This window comes from Camellia sinensis, chromosome 2 (genome assembly GCF_055761805.1).
Source record: "Camellia sinensis isolate YWXY chromosome 2, ASM5576180v1, whole genome shotgun sequence".
NCBI lineage: Eukaryota > Viridiplantae > Streptophyta > Magnoliopsida > Ericales > Theaceae > Camellia > Camellia sinensis.
This window is the reverse complement of record NC_138962.1, coordinates 29,154,559-29,169,705: the sequence shown is the minus strand read 5'-3', so window position 1 is coordinate 29,169,705 and position 15,147 is coordinate 29,154,559. Positions and strand designations below refer to the sequence as shown.

Here is a 15,147-nt window from a genome sequence, read left to right as displayed (position 1 = left end):
AAAAATACACTAAGGAATTTTTTGTGTGTTACATTAGAGTATTACGTTTGGTAAAAAAATGCACTAACAAGTTTTTTTTGGAGTATTATGTTTTTACATTTAAGAAAAGTACACTAAAGTATGTGTCACGACCCAAACCCGGCCCTATGGGTTTAGCACCGTAACTGGCCAGTAATCCGAGATTACCGAAGGCCTGCAGAACAGTAGTACAGTAAGACAGAGTACAGGGCCTGGCGAAAGCCAATACAGTAAATAAATAATGTCCATTGAGCTGTGTCAGTCTGTATGCCAAAAAGATTTTTCATGCATTCACATATGCAAACAGTACAGTCTATACAAAATTTACAGTCACACAGTACAGGGACCTAATCCCTTGATAACAGTACGGTTAGCAGTTAACAGTCTATACAGTAAACCAAACAGTACGGAGACAGACGGGGAAAAACAAGACACCCCAAAGCCATAGCATGGCAAATCGGAACCTCGCAGTGAGGCACAAAGGCTGGCTTGACAAAACTGGAGTCTAACCCGCGCTCCTAGCTCCGATCTGGTGGCTGAGCACCTACATATATATATAAACAGTGAGCTAAAGCCCAGTGAATAACATAATGCGTAAAGGGGTTATGAATGAAATGTCCTTACAGTAATGAAATCAGCTCATTAAACAATACTTCAGTCTTTCAGTCAGAACAGTTATTCAATCATATGTGGTACATCCATTAGCATAGCAGTAAACAGTAGGTCTTAAAGACCGAACAGTATTGATGGCCATCAATCAGTAAACAGTAGTGGTTCTACGAGGGAACCGACAAAGATCTCTGTAACAGTAACAGTCAGTAACAGTAGTTGCTAAGGATGCCACAATACAGTTCAGAATAGAGGACATACATTCATTCAATTAACAGTAACAGTTCAGAAAGCAGTACAGTTCAATTGTTCAGAAAATAATCATTTTGAACATATCTTTACACAGTTGTTACTCACAGAGTTTGGGCTACAGTATGCTAGAGCGCGCCTCCCCAGTCGCTAACCCTACATAGTTAACAGATTGAACACACACTAAGCTACACAGTTGGGAAATAACATAATTTAACCCCTAATGCCTCGGTGTGTTCTACATCTATCCTCAACAAGATGTCTAAAACTAGGCCTAAGAATGCCTAGAATGGAATGAGGATGCAAAGATGTGATCAGAAGACTGTTTCAAGATTTGTAGAAAAACAGAGTCCCGCTCGAGCGCAGGTTTCCCCGCTCGAGCGGTTATGCAACAAAGGTACACGCTCGAGCGTAAACTTTCCCGCTCGAGCGTATTGTAAAAGTACTGGATGGGTGAAATCTCCGCTCGACGCCCGCTCGAGCTTGAGACATGACTCCGCTCGAGCGCCCAATCCTCCGCTCGAGCGGACTATAAAACAGTGCAGAGGTACTGGATGCTCGGATTCCACGCTCGAGCGGCACTTCCCCCGCTCGAGCGGAAGTGCAGAATCTGGGAATTCCAGATTACACCTCCAAGCTCAAACTCACATTCAAATGCATCAAAACCAATCCTCTTGGGCCCATTTTCTGGAAAACATTTATAAACACATAGAATATCCTAGTTCAAAGCTCAATTTTGAGAAATCAAGGCCCAAGGGTGTTTAATTCAAACTCAATTTCAAACCAATTTCATGAACAATATGAACACGCAAACATACATGAATTCAAATAACTTTGAAGCTCCAATTTGATGCTCTAAGGAGCCAATTGATCCAAAAACAAGTTGAAAACATGGACCATTACAAAATTATGAACATGCATGTTCCATTTCACCATGGATTCACCTCAAACTCATCAATACATGCATGTTCCATTTCACCATGGATTCACCTCAAACTCATCAATTCAAACATGCATACATGAAATGAGCTCTATATCAACATGTATGAACTAAAACAAGTCTTATCTCTACAATTAAACATGGACCATGCATGAATCAACTTAAAGACAAAACCAAAAGGATGAAATTCATACCTAGGTTCCTTAATTACTAGTCTTGAGGTTCAATCTAGCAAGAACTCCTTTCAATTCCTCAAATTCCAAGCAATTCTAAAGATGAATCAAGTTGAATCACTCTTTCCTCTTACTCTCTCTCTCTAGTCGGCAATGACAAGGGAAATGGCTGATGAAGTTATGTTGTTCAAGTGCAATGAGCTCAAAGGTGTATATGTAGTGGGCACTTGAGGCTAGTTTGGTAAATAAGGCCAACCTATGCAATTAACTCATTTTAATCTAATTTAATCATACCTAATCAGTTTTCAGATAATTATACCATAAAATCACATTAATTATGAGGATCCTAAAACATCAATCAATTCCCGGTTCGGCTGCCGACAAGGCCTTCAATTAGCAGTTTAAACGTAAAACACGAACAGATCAAATAATCAATCAAACAGATAGATGCACAATTACACAGATAGACTCAGTCAATTAATTCCAGATTCCAGTCAGTCAGTTCAGTACTTTAATCAGTCCAATTATCAGTCATTAATCGGTAAACAGTATGAGGGTTGTTACAGTATGTTACATTGGAGTGTTACGATCTTATTCGTAATGTGAGATTTGTTTCAGAAGAAGGGAGAATCTAAAACATCTATAGTGCGGATTGCCCAAACGTGTAATATAACATTTAAAGAAACTTTTATTCTTCAAAAATTAAACCCAAATAAGTAAGTGACTACTCTTTTGTGTACTTTCTATTTTAATATGTCCTTTGAGTTCATAAGAAAAAATAAAAAACTAAACAATTCACAAGATCATATTTTAAAATTTATTAGTGCTTCATTCTTTTTAAAATTCTCTCAAAATAGAGGGAATATGAAAAAATGGAGGGTAAAAAAATAGAGATGGGCTTCCCTCCAGTTCGTGATCAAATTAGAATTGGCTGTACTGTTGGGCTCATGGAGGCCCATCATGGGTCTCGTTTTGTTCCGTTCAATGTATAAAACTCGTTGAGTACTATATGCTTGTAAAAATCACGTTGATCGGATATCGATAGCTATCTTATCAAATCAGATTTCTGTCAATCAATTTTTTTTCACTGTCTATTTTTTTAATACAAAACTTATTTGATCATGTAACTATCGATATCCGATCAATGTGATTTTTTACAGGCATATAGTACTCGAGAGTTCTACACATTAAATGGTTTAAATTATTGAAACGGGACCCGTAGTAAGCCCTCACAGGTCCAACAATACCCTCCAATCCAATCACGAATTGGAAGAAAGCCAGCCAAAAAAAAAATAATTTCAAAATAATGATGATACAAGTCTTTATTACATAAATTTATGTAGGAACAACTTGTACTTCAGTGGAGAAGGCATCCTTCTCCACAGGCGTGACCCAGGTTCGACTCCTGAGAGGAGCAAAATGCTGGGTAATTCCAATGGTTCTTTGCGGAGACCTCACTCTATACTTTGATCGAATCAGGGGCTCGTCTGTGGCGTATGGTTGAACTTCGCGGATGCCTCAGTGGTGAGTCTCTTTCTATGGGACCTAAGCCCACAGATGTCGTGATGATACCTTAGAGCATCCTTTTTTTTTCTGATAAAAAAAAAAATTCATTTTGAAACTATAGACGGCCAATTACGTGGAGCAATGAATTTGGTTCAATTTTTTCTAAACAAAATATGTTAATTTAGTTTTTTTTTTTGCTTATAATTTATACTATATTTAAAATAATAAAAAAAAAGTCTCACAATTTTAATATAATTATATCAACTTTATTTTAGTTAAGTGAAAATTAATGTAAATGGCATGCAAACATACTGATACAAAAGATAAATTATAAATTTTAGCATAAAATATATGACAATATTATTTTTTTCATTTATACAATTGATGAAAATGGATTAAATATTATGAAAATTAAAATTTTAAAAGAATTCAATATAATTATGCCTAATTTATGGGACTTAGTATATTTTTTTGAATCTCAAGAAAGGTTGTTAGCATAATTTATCCTTTTGAGAAAGGTTGTTAGCCTAATTTATCCATTTTAATTTTATTTTTTAATAATCTATTTTTAACTTATAATAAACTTCCTAATTCGTTGATAGTAAATAAAAAATAAATTAAGACATTATTAAGTAAAATAGACACAATTAATATTCACTCATTTAACTTCATCAAGTGTTTAAATCTTGCTCATTATGGTTGTATTACATGACAACCAGCAACATCAGTGCCTTGAGGATTTTAGTTTTGCTTTTGTTAAATAGTGTTCTGTTACCTAATGTAACTTTATTTAAAAATAAAAAATAAAAAATAAAAAATCAATAACTCTATTTTCATTTTCGTTTTAATATAGTCCATTCGTTAATTATTATTTTTTAAAATATTCGAATTGGTTCCTTACAGTTATAGCAAACAACGAAAACATAAAAACAAAAGCATATCAGTATATTTTATAGATTGAATGATACAAGAGATGAATAGAAGTCACATTGTTTTCTGATATAAGCACTCTTGATAATCTCTACTCCTTGCTATGGCTGCCTAGGGCTTTTATTTTTTCAAAATGTGTTAAATGTGAAAATGAGGACTCTTAAAGAATTTGAGACAGCTGATGTAGAAAAAAACTAATTTTTGGTCCCAACCCAAGCAGCTATACTCACATAATTGGCAAAAAAAGGTTCAAGACAGAAAGTATAGGCTCTCTTAGGAAGTGAATTAAGAGTCACTTCTCATCTTTTAATTAATTTTAAATCACATCATCTCTCACAATTTTTTTACACGTTTTATCAAAAAAAGTCAAAAGTCAAAAAACCAACTTTTAATCATTTTCTCAAAGTGTTCCCACATTTCTGTGAGAAATCTCTTTCTGTCCATAAGGAGGCAACAAACAGAATCCAGGAGTAAGGACCACAACAAAGATGCTTGGACCCAGGGAAAACATAAAAACAAGACGAGAAAGTAACCCTTGAGTGTAAAAGCCAATACAGCACATGTTATTATCATGGACCCATATAATTTTAAGACAATACACCGAAAACCAACAGTGATAAAAAAAAAGGAGGTTAGTCAAGCAAATATCTCCATTGAATGCTCTCCAGACACGTAGTTGTTCCTTGAGAAATATGGACATTGGATCAGGTAGCTACAACAACTCAGAAATAAATAAATAAAAATAGATTAATCTAGTTGTTAAAATTTGGCTCTGGCCAGAAATTTGTACAGTTGTTTTGCCGGTTTTGGATATATGCTTATGTTCTTCACCCTCAAATGAAAACCTGGGAGTCAAATTAAAGAAAAGAAAATCCATCAGAAAAAGCATAACAAATGCAAAGAAAACTCGCTAACACCACGAAACAATTATTTATCTTCTTCCAGAAAACCAGTAAAAAGGATCCCCAAAAAAATTGTCATTACCAAAAAATTATACGGTTAATCACACCAATACCTCCTCCGCTATTAAAGAATACCATCAGTTTACCTCCTTTATACCATGTCAACATTGACATGTAGTATCACCAACCAATAATAAAACTACATATGTGATGGTGAACCCCACTATTCAAATGTAACAACCCATTCCAACATAAATTTGTAACTATTGCATAGCGGGATTGATCATACTTACATGGTAATTTATACAGTCGGTGATGGCATGCTATCACCATTATAGTGAATTTTTTTCTTCCATAAGAGGAATTTACACAGTTTTATAGTTGAGGGGTTAGACTACCGGTTCATAGATGGGAGGAATAAACTGATATTCGTTCAGTTGAGGGAGTCTTAGTGTAGCTAACCCTATTTTATAACCCGAAACAAATTAAGGTCAAATCATCATAAGATGGATCAGCCAAAGAAATCTCCACAACTTAAGTGAAAATTTCTTGAATTGATGCAAACTGGTAGACATACACAAAAGTCACCCGGACTTGACTGAAAAGCAAAAGCAACATTACCTGAATGTGTGAAAAAGCCTGAACAAGTTCACTCAATCCAACATTGAATCAGCACAGTAACTAACTGTATATTGTTCCTAAGAGACAATGGTAGCCTGGTATTCCAGAACCAAATGAGAAAGCCACACTTCCAAGGAAAAAGAATCAGAGAAATAGTTCTTAAAAGGGGTCCAACATACCATGCAACCACCAACTGCTATTGGAACATCTTAGAATATGCTTTTCTCTCCAGATCTCGTCTATCTGAAATCTGTCCCAATTCCAACAATTCAAACCCCAGTAGCTGATAAGCATTTAATGCCATAAAAAATGTTTCAGATTTTATGCAATCATACTAACCTTCTTCTTTGCAGCAGCCAGCTCCTTTTTTATTCCAGCTGAAAGATGCCAGAAACCAAGTCAGTTATCACGTTTCAAACCTCAATTCTATGAAAATTACAAACTCCAGGCTATAAAGTATCTAGTTTAGTACTTGAAAACTGTCATTCAAATTTCAAAATGACTTTCAGTAAGACCTCAGCCATCTCCCAAAATAGATTAATGTTATGGTAGAATACAAAAAACCCATAAAAAATAAAACTTGTAGCCCACAGAGAAGGTAATTATTGCCAAGTTAATTTTTTTTTTCTTTTGCTATTTAGGATTTCATCAGAGTGAAATTTATAATGTGCTGAAAGTTTTGACAATGCATTATATTTATAAAAAGTTCAAGGTTAGAAACTGTCACAAACCATCATTTGGCTCCAATTCCAATGCCTTCTTGAAACTTTCGACAGCAGCATCTATATCATTAAGTGCCATGTATGCCTGACAGTTCAATACAACGACAATCATAAGGACTACAAATTAATCAATAGGACAATATGCAATCCACAATGCATACAAAGCCAATTGGGAGTTGGCCCTTAGTAGCAGGAATCGTTCAACTTGCTCACGATTCTTCCTCAAAAGCGCGATTCTGCGCTTCTGACTCAGATTCGTAGAAGAATTGCGAGTTTGATGCTAGAGAAACGCGAATCTGGTCGCGGATCTGTCTTCTTCTCTTCCTCTCGATCTGTTTGTCCCTCTTCTCTCGATCTCATGACTCGTCTTCTCTAGATCGATCGATCTCGTCTCCTCTCTCCGTCGATCGATCTCATCTCATCTCTCGATCTACTTTTCTTCTCTCTCGATCGCCTCCTCCTCTTCTCTCTCTCTCCTCTCTCGCCTTTGTTTGAGTCTCTCTTCTCTCTTTCTTTTGTTTTTTTTTTATTATTTATTTATTTATTTATTTATTTTTTGATTCTGCTGAGTCTCTCTTCTCTCTTTCTTGATTATAATATAAATATTAAATGTATTTATAATTATTCTAATATATTTTCTATTTATTTATTTTACCTTTATAAATATAAATAAATGTAATGGGTTATATATATATTAAGTTAATGTTAATTTTTATATCCACAAAATAAATAGATTTTAATTCTAAGTAAAATCTAACAACACAAAATAAAATATAATTTATAACAAGTTATGATAGTTATAATATATTTCAAATATTAATAGGAGAAAAAAAAATTATATCTCACAATATGTTTATATATATAAATTAAAAATATTATCAATAAAAATAATATATAAGATAAAAAATAAAAAAATATATTTAAATAAAACATAAATGTTGTTTTATTAAATAAAATATAATAAATTTTATTCAAAGATAATGACTAGTGTTCTAAAAAATATCACTTCACTACTTTTATTTGTTATTCATTTTTAAAAATATTTTTTATGTTATATTTAATTAATTAAATATTACATAAAAATAAAATTTTTCTAACATATATATGTTAATTAAATTATTATTTTTTAAATGTTTATATAGATAAATTAAAAATATTTCAATAAAAATAATATATAAGCGCTCCCAAATTACGACTCCTTTACATGGCCACGCTTCCCCGCTCCCGCTCCCGCTTCGTGCAACTAAGAGTTGGCCAGGCAAGACAACTCTTAATACTACCTAATACTCACATAATTTAGTAAACACATGAAGTTTGTGACAAATACAACTAAAAATTTTACTAAACATTAATAGATTCATGATTAAACATTTAGCACACTTGGGGTGCGAGTGGATGTCCTCTGAAAATTGAACAGTTTATAGCCTATATTCTATTATACATAGAGCTTGAAGGCACATATTATAGCTCAAGTGCAGCTACCAAAGAAAATTGCAGTCAACATAACATCTAATGTTATGCAATAATAATTTTATAAATTTCAATTAAGAAACTAGCTGTAATGATGTAACCATTCAAAGCAATGTTTTGAAAACCAGAATACATCAACAAAGCAACCACATAAATGGGGCAAATTTTATCCAGAAAACCCCTCTTCTCTTAGCAGTTAAATTTACAATTCTTTGATGTTACCAACCTGGCCTTGGCGAAACAAAGCTTTCACATTGTTTTCTCCATCACGCATTGCAAAATCTGTGTCCAACAGTGCTCCCTTTAAATCTCCCAATTTCAATTTACAAGCCTACAGCAATATAGTATACATCAATTCCTTAGACAAATTGAAAACGTCATTATAAATAGGACAACATCAGGCGTAACTTACAAGTTTATATGCATAGAATGGTAGTGAGAGAAAACATAACAAATAAGAACCCTAAAAGATTAAATGAAACATCCCATGAAGAACAAGTTGAGAAGCCAAGTTAAGCATACTGCAGACAGTAGATATAATGATATATGTATGTCTATATAAATGAATATATAATGTAATAAAAAAATTTAAATCCAGCTTAAAATCAATAGTATATTTCAGAAATGTACTAAAGATTGAAATAAAATCTCCCGTTAGCATTCAAGTTTGCTACAAAATTGTTGGTTGTAGTCAGCAACTGGCATATCTAATTAGCCAGATTAATCTATAAGCATAATTAGCCACAGTATACATCCCTAAAATGCTGAATTTGAGTTAATCTCAAGTATATGATGTTAACACAGGGTAATCTTGAATTTAACTACTCATCTTGTAAAGCATCAATGAACAAAGTTTTCCCAAATGGGGCATGCTAATTGATGATGACAATAGTAATTAGAGTGCCCAAGCTAGATGGGCACAGTTCAAAATGGCTGACCTTAATAGACCACCTGATTTACCACTTACACATCAAATAGTGAGTTTTTCAAACACAAGAAGGAATCCACAACAAGGAATCCACAACATATAATGCAAACAAATACGTAATTTTCCAGCATCGATCATTAGTCAGCCTAAGCTTAGTCTCAACTATATGACCTCGTCCCAAGGCAGCCCCATGCCCAATCTCAGACAATATTACCCTATAAGTTTGTTTTATGCACAGTAAAGAATTTTCAGCAAGTTGAGGAGTTTAGCCTCATGACTGAAAATCAAAATATTTGCAGCTTTGAAATTTCATAGCTAGCACAACATTTACCATATACTAAAAGAATACATTTATGCCAGACTAATGTAAGGGATACTCAAAACTAGAACCAAATTTTAATTTGACTCCAGGCCTTTCAAAAAATTAAGGCTCAGCCGGCCGAAATTTCAAGCTGAATGGGCCAAATCTGGTTTAATCCAGCCCATCAAGCTGTGATAGAAATTAGGAGCTCAGCTTTGCCTATTTTTCTTTGAGTTGATTTGCCCCAGTTTGCACAGCCTCCAATTGATTAACCAAATCACTTTTACACCATTATTGCATATCATAAAAATTCAAACCACAAGGTTAACAAAGCCAAACAACTGGTCATCCAAATAAAGGAAGCCTATTATTCCATTCTCCAATGCGTCTAAACGATGCAGAAGTAAGACTTTACAAGGGCCTCTGGCAGTTCATTTCCAATAATTTCATAGAATTTGCTAAATCGTTAGAGACATTAGATCATGAAGATACTATGCAACATTAAACAAAATAAATTTGCATTAACAAAAACTATGAACCTACACATGTTCACAGATGATGCTGGAATGTGCAGTTCTGTGGTTCCCGCTTGATTCTGAATTCTGATAGATCGATTTTTTCCAATATTTTTCTTTTAGAATTTTTAGCTGAATGATATGCATTGAAATCATGGATCACTTTTAGCAAATAAAGTAGAGGTCATTGCTTGATGCAGTGCTAAAAGCATCTATCGAAATATTACTAATGACATTACGAGATAACTACGGTTAAAGAGCTAAATGCCAAACCATCAAACAGTGAAGTAAAAAACTTACAGAACTGTTGGTAAATATCTGTGCTTTTATCTTCCTTAAACATGAACTTTTTTCTGCAGAATGGGGAAAAAAATTAAAAAGAGAGAATTATGAGCTCAGATGGTATGGAGACATAAGGTGAGTTGTTATTGCTAAAAGTTATTGACTATTAAGAAATTTAAGAGATTATGACGAGAAAGAGAGAGAGAGAGAGAGTTGACCTTCATCAATCCCTTCCTTCTCCCAGCAGACATCCAAATAAAGTAAAGCCTTCCTATACTTCCTAAGAGCCATCTTATAGTCTTGCTTCTGCAAATAAACATGAAAAGGGCAAGTAATAAGGAATGCAGGTTTCTCAAATAATAGTAATTACAGGCCACAGAAGCAAATAAGTGAAAAATTCAATTCTCTCTCACTTGAAGACTTTAAATTATAGATTTCTCTGTTATAGAATTTGAAACACCAAATGGTTTACAAAAATAAAATGTAAGGTAAAACATTTCAATATGCTGCTTGCCTTGAAATGTTGATTTCCAAAAGCCTTCACAGAATCTACAGCATTCATCCACCAAGACAGCTCATCGGAATTGTTATCAAGGTCAGACGGCCAGTCAGGATACATATCACCGTCTTTAAAAAAATTAGCTATCCCATCATCTGCCCCCTCAGGAATTTCTCCACAATCCGCAACTATAATATCAACAGTTGGCCAGTCATTTTCACCAGTAGTAACATGATCCATAGACCGAACAACTCCCATGCCTTTAACAACCTTCCCAAATACAACATGTTTCCCATCTAGATGAGAAGTGCGGGTTGTTGTGATGAAGAACTGAGAACCATTTGTGTTAGGCCCAGTATTCGCCATTGATAACATTCCTTTTCTTTCATGTTTCAATTCAAAATTTTCATCTTCAAATTTTTCTCCATAGATGGATTCTCCCCCAGTGCCATCGCCAGCAGAAATATCTCCACCTTGTACCATAAAACTTTTAATAACTCTATGAAAACGAACTCCCTGAAATGTTAAAGAAATATTGTTAGACACCAACTTAAAAAAAGTCCTCCGCAGTTCTCCCAACCCAAACAGGAAAAGTATGGCAGACACAAACATAAAACACTCAGCAAAAGCAAGAATGCAATGTTTTTCTCAATAAGCATAGAGTCTTTGGATGGAAAATGCATAAATTTTACGCAACCATAGAAGAAAGTCTCATAGGCTATACAATTCATTAAGTGAGAGTAAACCACATAAAGATAAAATAGATCTGTCTTGATAGAAATTATTGAGAGCAAAAGAAACTAAATATTCATCAATGCATGATACCATTGGAAAAAGAAAAACAAAAAAAAAAAGAAATAAAGAAAAAATAAATTGTCATGTATCAGTAAACAATAATTGTTACCAATTTCAAAATGTAATGTTGCACTTATTATTGATCTGAAACATGAACTCTGCTTCCTATATTGAGAGAACCTAGCCATTGGGTTCAGAAATCACAAGAACAACCAGATTATCCTGATTGATCAATTATCTTTTTTCCAAAAGCATAGGAAAAACTGCAAAAAACTTCCCATGATTGGATCTTGCGATCACCACACAAGCAACTCGACCTAAAAGAAATTGAACATCTCACGTGGTTTTTTTTTAAAAGTAGTATTGATTTTTACTGAAAAGGCATTAAGGGAATGCTACTCGTGTACTAGAACAAAATTTCATTCATAACTAGAGGGGAAAAAAGATCTAAAACCAATAATATTGTGAAAACCAATGAACAACAACTGAGAACCACATCAAAAGGATTTCTCAATCCTACCTTTGGGCAATAAAGCGAAGACTGAGTCACATACCCTATGAAAACTTGACTGAGATTAGCGTGTCTTGAAGGATACAAAGAAGTTTAACATGTTTCTGAGCCACTTAAGTTCAATATGTGCAATATTATAGAAAAGTGGAGCAAGAATTTTATCAAAAACATCAAAGACCACAGGAATAAATAAACTTCATATATACCTGGATTTGGATTTGCAATTCAAAATTTTAAATTCTGGGTTTCATGAATTTCCAAATGAGACAGTATCCCAGTTATTGAAAAACCATGAACTTAAAGCATTTACCATGCGTCAGAAAATTAAACCAAATCTGCAAGATGATAAGTCTTGCTAGACAATGGATTCAGATTTACTCCTCAATCCAACTCCACACTCTAATTCCTGTGAATTTAAATGCTATGCAAAAGATTTTGATTACAGTGACAAAGTGACTAACTCCCAAACGACAATGTAAATTCCATATTGTCCATAAATTACAAGGTCGGGTTTTTTACCTGACAGGTTCAATAATGATTCAAAAACCTCAACAATAATAATATGGGAAACAAAAGGTTGATACCTGATACTGCATCTTAAGTGGAGAATAATTTGAATAAAACTCATTATTTCAAATCTGTATTTGAGCCCTAGGTAATAAATTCAGCATAATGACATAGAGCCAATAAGTTACTTAGACTTGGATATACTAAAATTTTCTCTCCCACTTTCTAAGTACTACGACTGCTCATATGATTCACCCATAGACCAAAATTCCACCCCTACCCAGCTCAATGCTAAAGCAAATCAGCAAACCCAAACGGAATTTATTACAATTTACACAGAAAACATATGTGCATCTCATATTAAGATCTGCAATCTAAAATGGAGTGCACAAGGCAATTTTAAAACAAGTGGTCAAACATTGACTGAATTAAATCATGATTATTATCATAGCAGTCCATGATTAAAATTCATGCTACAAACAGAGAACTATAAAGATGACTATATATATACATATCTAAAGTGACATGAAAGTCAACAACATGAGTCAATATTTTCATCACAAGGGAGAGAGCTCGGAATGACAATTCTGAACATTTCAGCTGAGACTCAGACGGCTATGCCCTCAAAATCAATGAATTTTTTTTTTTTTTTTTTTTTAAAAAAAAAAATCCAACAGTTGTGAACATTTCATGCTTCAATTCGAACCCATCATTACAGCTGAAACCCAAAATCAATGAAAAACTACCGCTCTAGCAGATTCATAGAACCAACATCAGAATCCTGACGATAATCATCAAGACCGAAACAAAAATCAGCCTGAAAACAAAAACGCATATTCTGTTTATATACATATAAAATATATATATAGAGAGAGCGAGAGAGAGAGAGAGAGACCTTGTAGTGGAGAGGGACGCCGGTGATGAGGCCAATGCCCTTTTCACCGGAACAGAGAGCCCTAAAGTTCTCGGAGGTTTTGGGGACGACGTCGTTGAATAGCTCCACCACAATCCTACCTTCAAGCTCTCCTCCGATACTTATGTCCAGATAGCACCTAGTCCTCGCCATAGCTCTGTGTGTGCGTGTGTGTGTGTTTAGCTTTCTCTCTCAATAATAAAGGCAGATATAGAGGGGGAGAGAGAGAGATGACTATGGATGACGAACAGATAGAGATGGATAGAAAAATGGAAACACACAAAATGTCAAGAACCCTAAAATGTTTACTATGTCCCGCTGCATTTAATACTATATATATAGATACATAGTGGTATACATACATATGGTTTTGGGAAGTCATGGACTTGGACTGTCCTTCTCTCCCTTTGCCCCCCGCTGTCCTTCTCTCCCTTTGCCCCCCATTATTCAAACTCTTCGCTCTTCTTCACCACCTCTCACTAACATGCGCCGTGTTCACTCTGTACACACCCTCTGCCTATTGGGCTACTTATATTTTTAAGTAATTATTCAGTGATCTTAAAATATAAACACGTAAACACGTGATAATTCATAATAGGGTTCAACTTATCTCATGTTGAGATTAAGAGTGGATCCGTTTAGTTCGGTCCATGTATTTATTTTTAGATCTCGTTTTGATTATTTGAATCATTCAATATATAGAACTCGTTGAGTACTATATTTTTGAAAAAAAATCACGTTGATTGGATATCGATAGTTATTTGATCAGATTAGAATTCTGTCAATCGTTTATTTTTTCACAGTTTATTTTTTTAATACAAATCTAATCCGATCAAATAGCTATCAATATCCAATCAACATAATTTTTTACAAAGATATAATCAGATTGGACGAGTTCAGTCTTGATCTTAACATGACACAAGCTGAACCCTTCATAATGTTATGATTGGTCGATAAGGTAGATAAGTAAGGTATTATGTTGGGTGATTGAGAAATATGAAGCGACATAAAGAATGATGATATTTTTGAGTAATTATTCAGTAATCCCGGAATATAGATACGTGATAATTCATAATATTTTGTCTTTCTATCATTTTAATTAGTTCAATTTTTATTATGAATTTATGATTTTATTTTAATTTAATTGATTATAATTGTTTGTAATTTTTTTTTTTTGGGCTGAAAATAAGCACATGAGTAATTTTAATCTTATTCAACTAAATAAATTAATTTCAATCAATTCTCAATAACTATTTTTCTTCAAAACTTTTAATCGACATTATCAATTTAATTAAATTGATATAAAATTTAAAATTAATGATCAAAGTGAAACTAATTAAAATAACATAAAACCTAAAATACTTTTTTAGGAAGATGGCTAAAAATTGAATTTTTGATTTAAATTTTTTTTTTTTTACTGTTTGATGGGAGAAGTAATGTGACTTTAAAATAAGTTAAAAACTATTTTTTAACTTTTTTGATGTGTTGCCAAAACACCCTGAATTATGGGTTGGTTTGACATGTTACAAAAAAATTATTAAAAAAGTAAAAAAAAGTTACTAAAAAAGTCAAAAAGCTATCACTATTTACAAAAAAAAATGTAAAAAAAATAAATTTACATAAAAAAAAAATACAAGCCAGCTTTCTATGACATGAAAATGGTACAGTCTAAAGTGATGTCTGCTAAAAAAAAAAAAGTCTCAAATGATGGTACAAATTACACAGGATGGTGCTGTTCGGCCAGTGGGGGGCCATC

General features: G+C 33.5%; 1 protein-coding gene across 2 annotated transcripts; it reads right to left on the bottom strand.

Moving 5' to 3' along the window:
• Positions 1 to 4,960: 4,960 nt before the first annotated feature.
• On the bottom strand, positions 4,961 to 13,924 carry SQN (peptidyl-prolyl cis-trans isomerase / cyclophilin-40 (CYP40) / rotamase). 2 transcript variants are annotated; one of them, XM_082905214.1, is made up of 10 exons: positions 13,374 to 13,924; positions 10,681 to 11,181; positions 10,385 to 10,472; positions 10,185 to 10,237; positions 8,367 to 8,471; positions 6,680 to 6,755; positions 6,288 to 6,325; positions 6,128 to 6,198; positions 5,949 to 6,043; positions 4,961 to 5,270 (listed from the first exon to the last, which is right to left on the bottom strand). In XM_082905214.1, exons 1-8 carry the CDS (start codon positions 13,542 to 13,544, stop codon positions 6,145 to 6,147), a joined length of 1,086 nt encoding a protein of 361 aa, XP_082761340.1. In that variant the 5' UTR covers positions 13,545 to 13,924; the 3' UTR covers positions 4,961 to 5,270; positions 5,949 to 6,043; positions 6,128 to 6,144. The 2 variants fall into 2 exon arrangements, with proteins under 2 accessions (XP_082761340.1, XP_082761344.1); XM_082905218.1 differs by having other exon boundaries at positions 10,681 to 13,295; positions 13,374 to 13,807.
• Between the last annotated feature and the right edge of the window lie 1,223 nt (positions 13,925 to 15,147).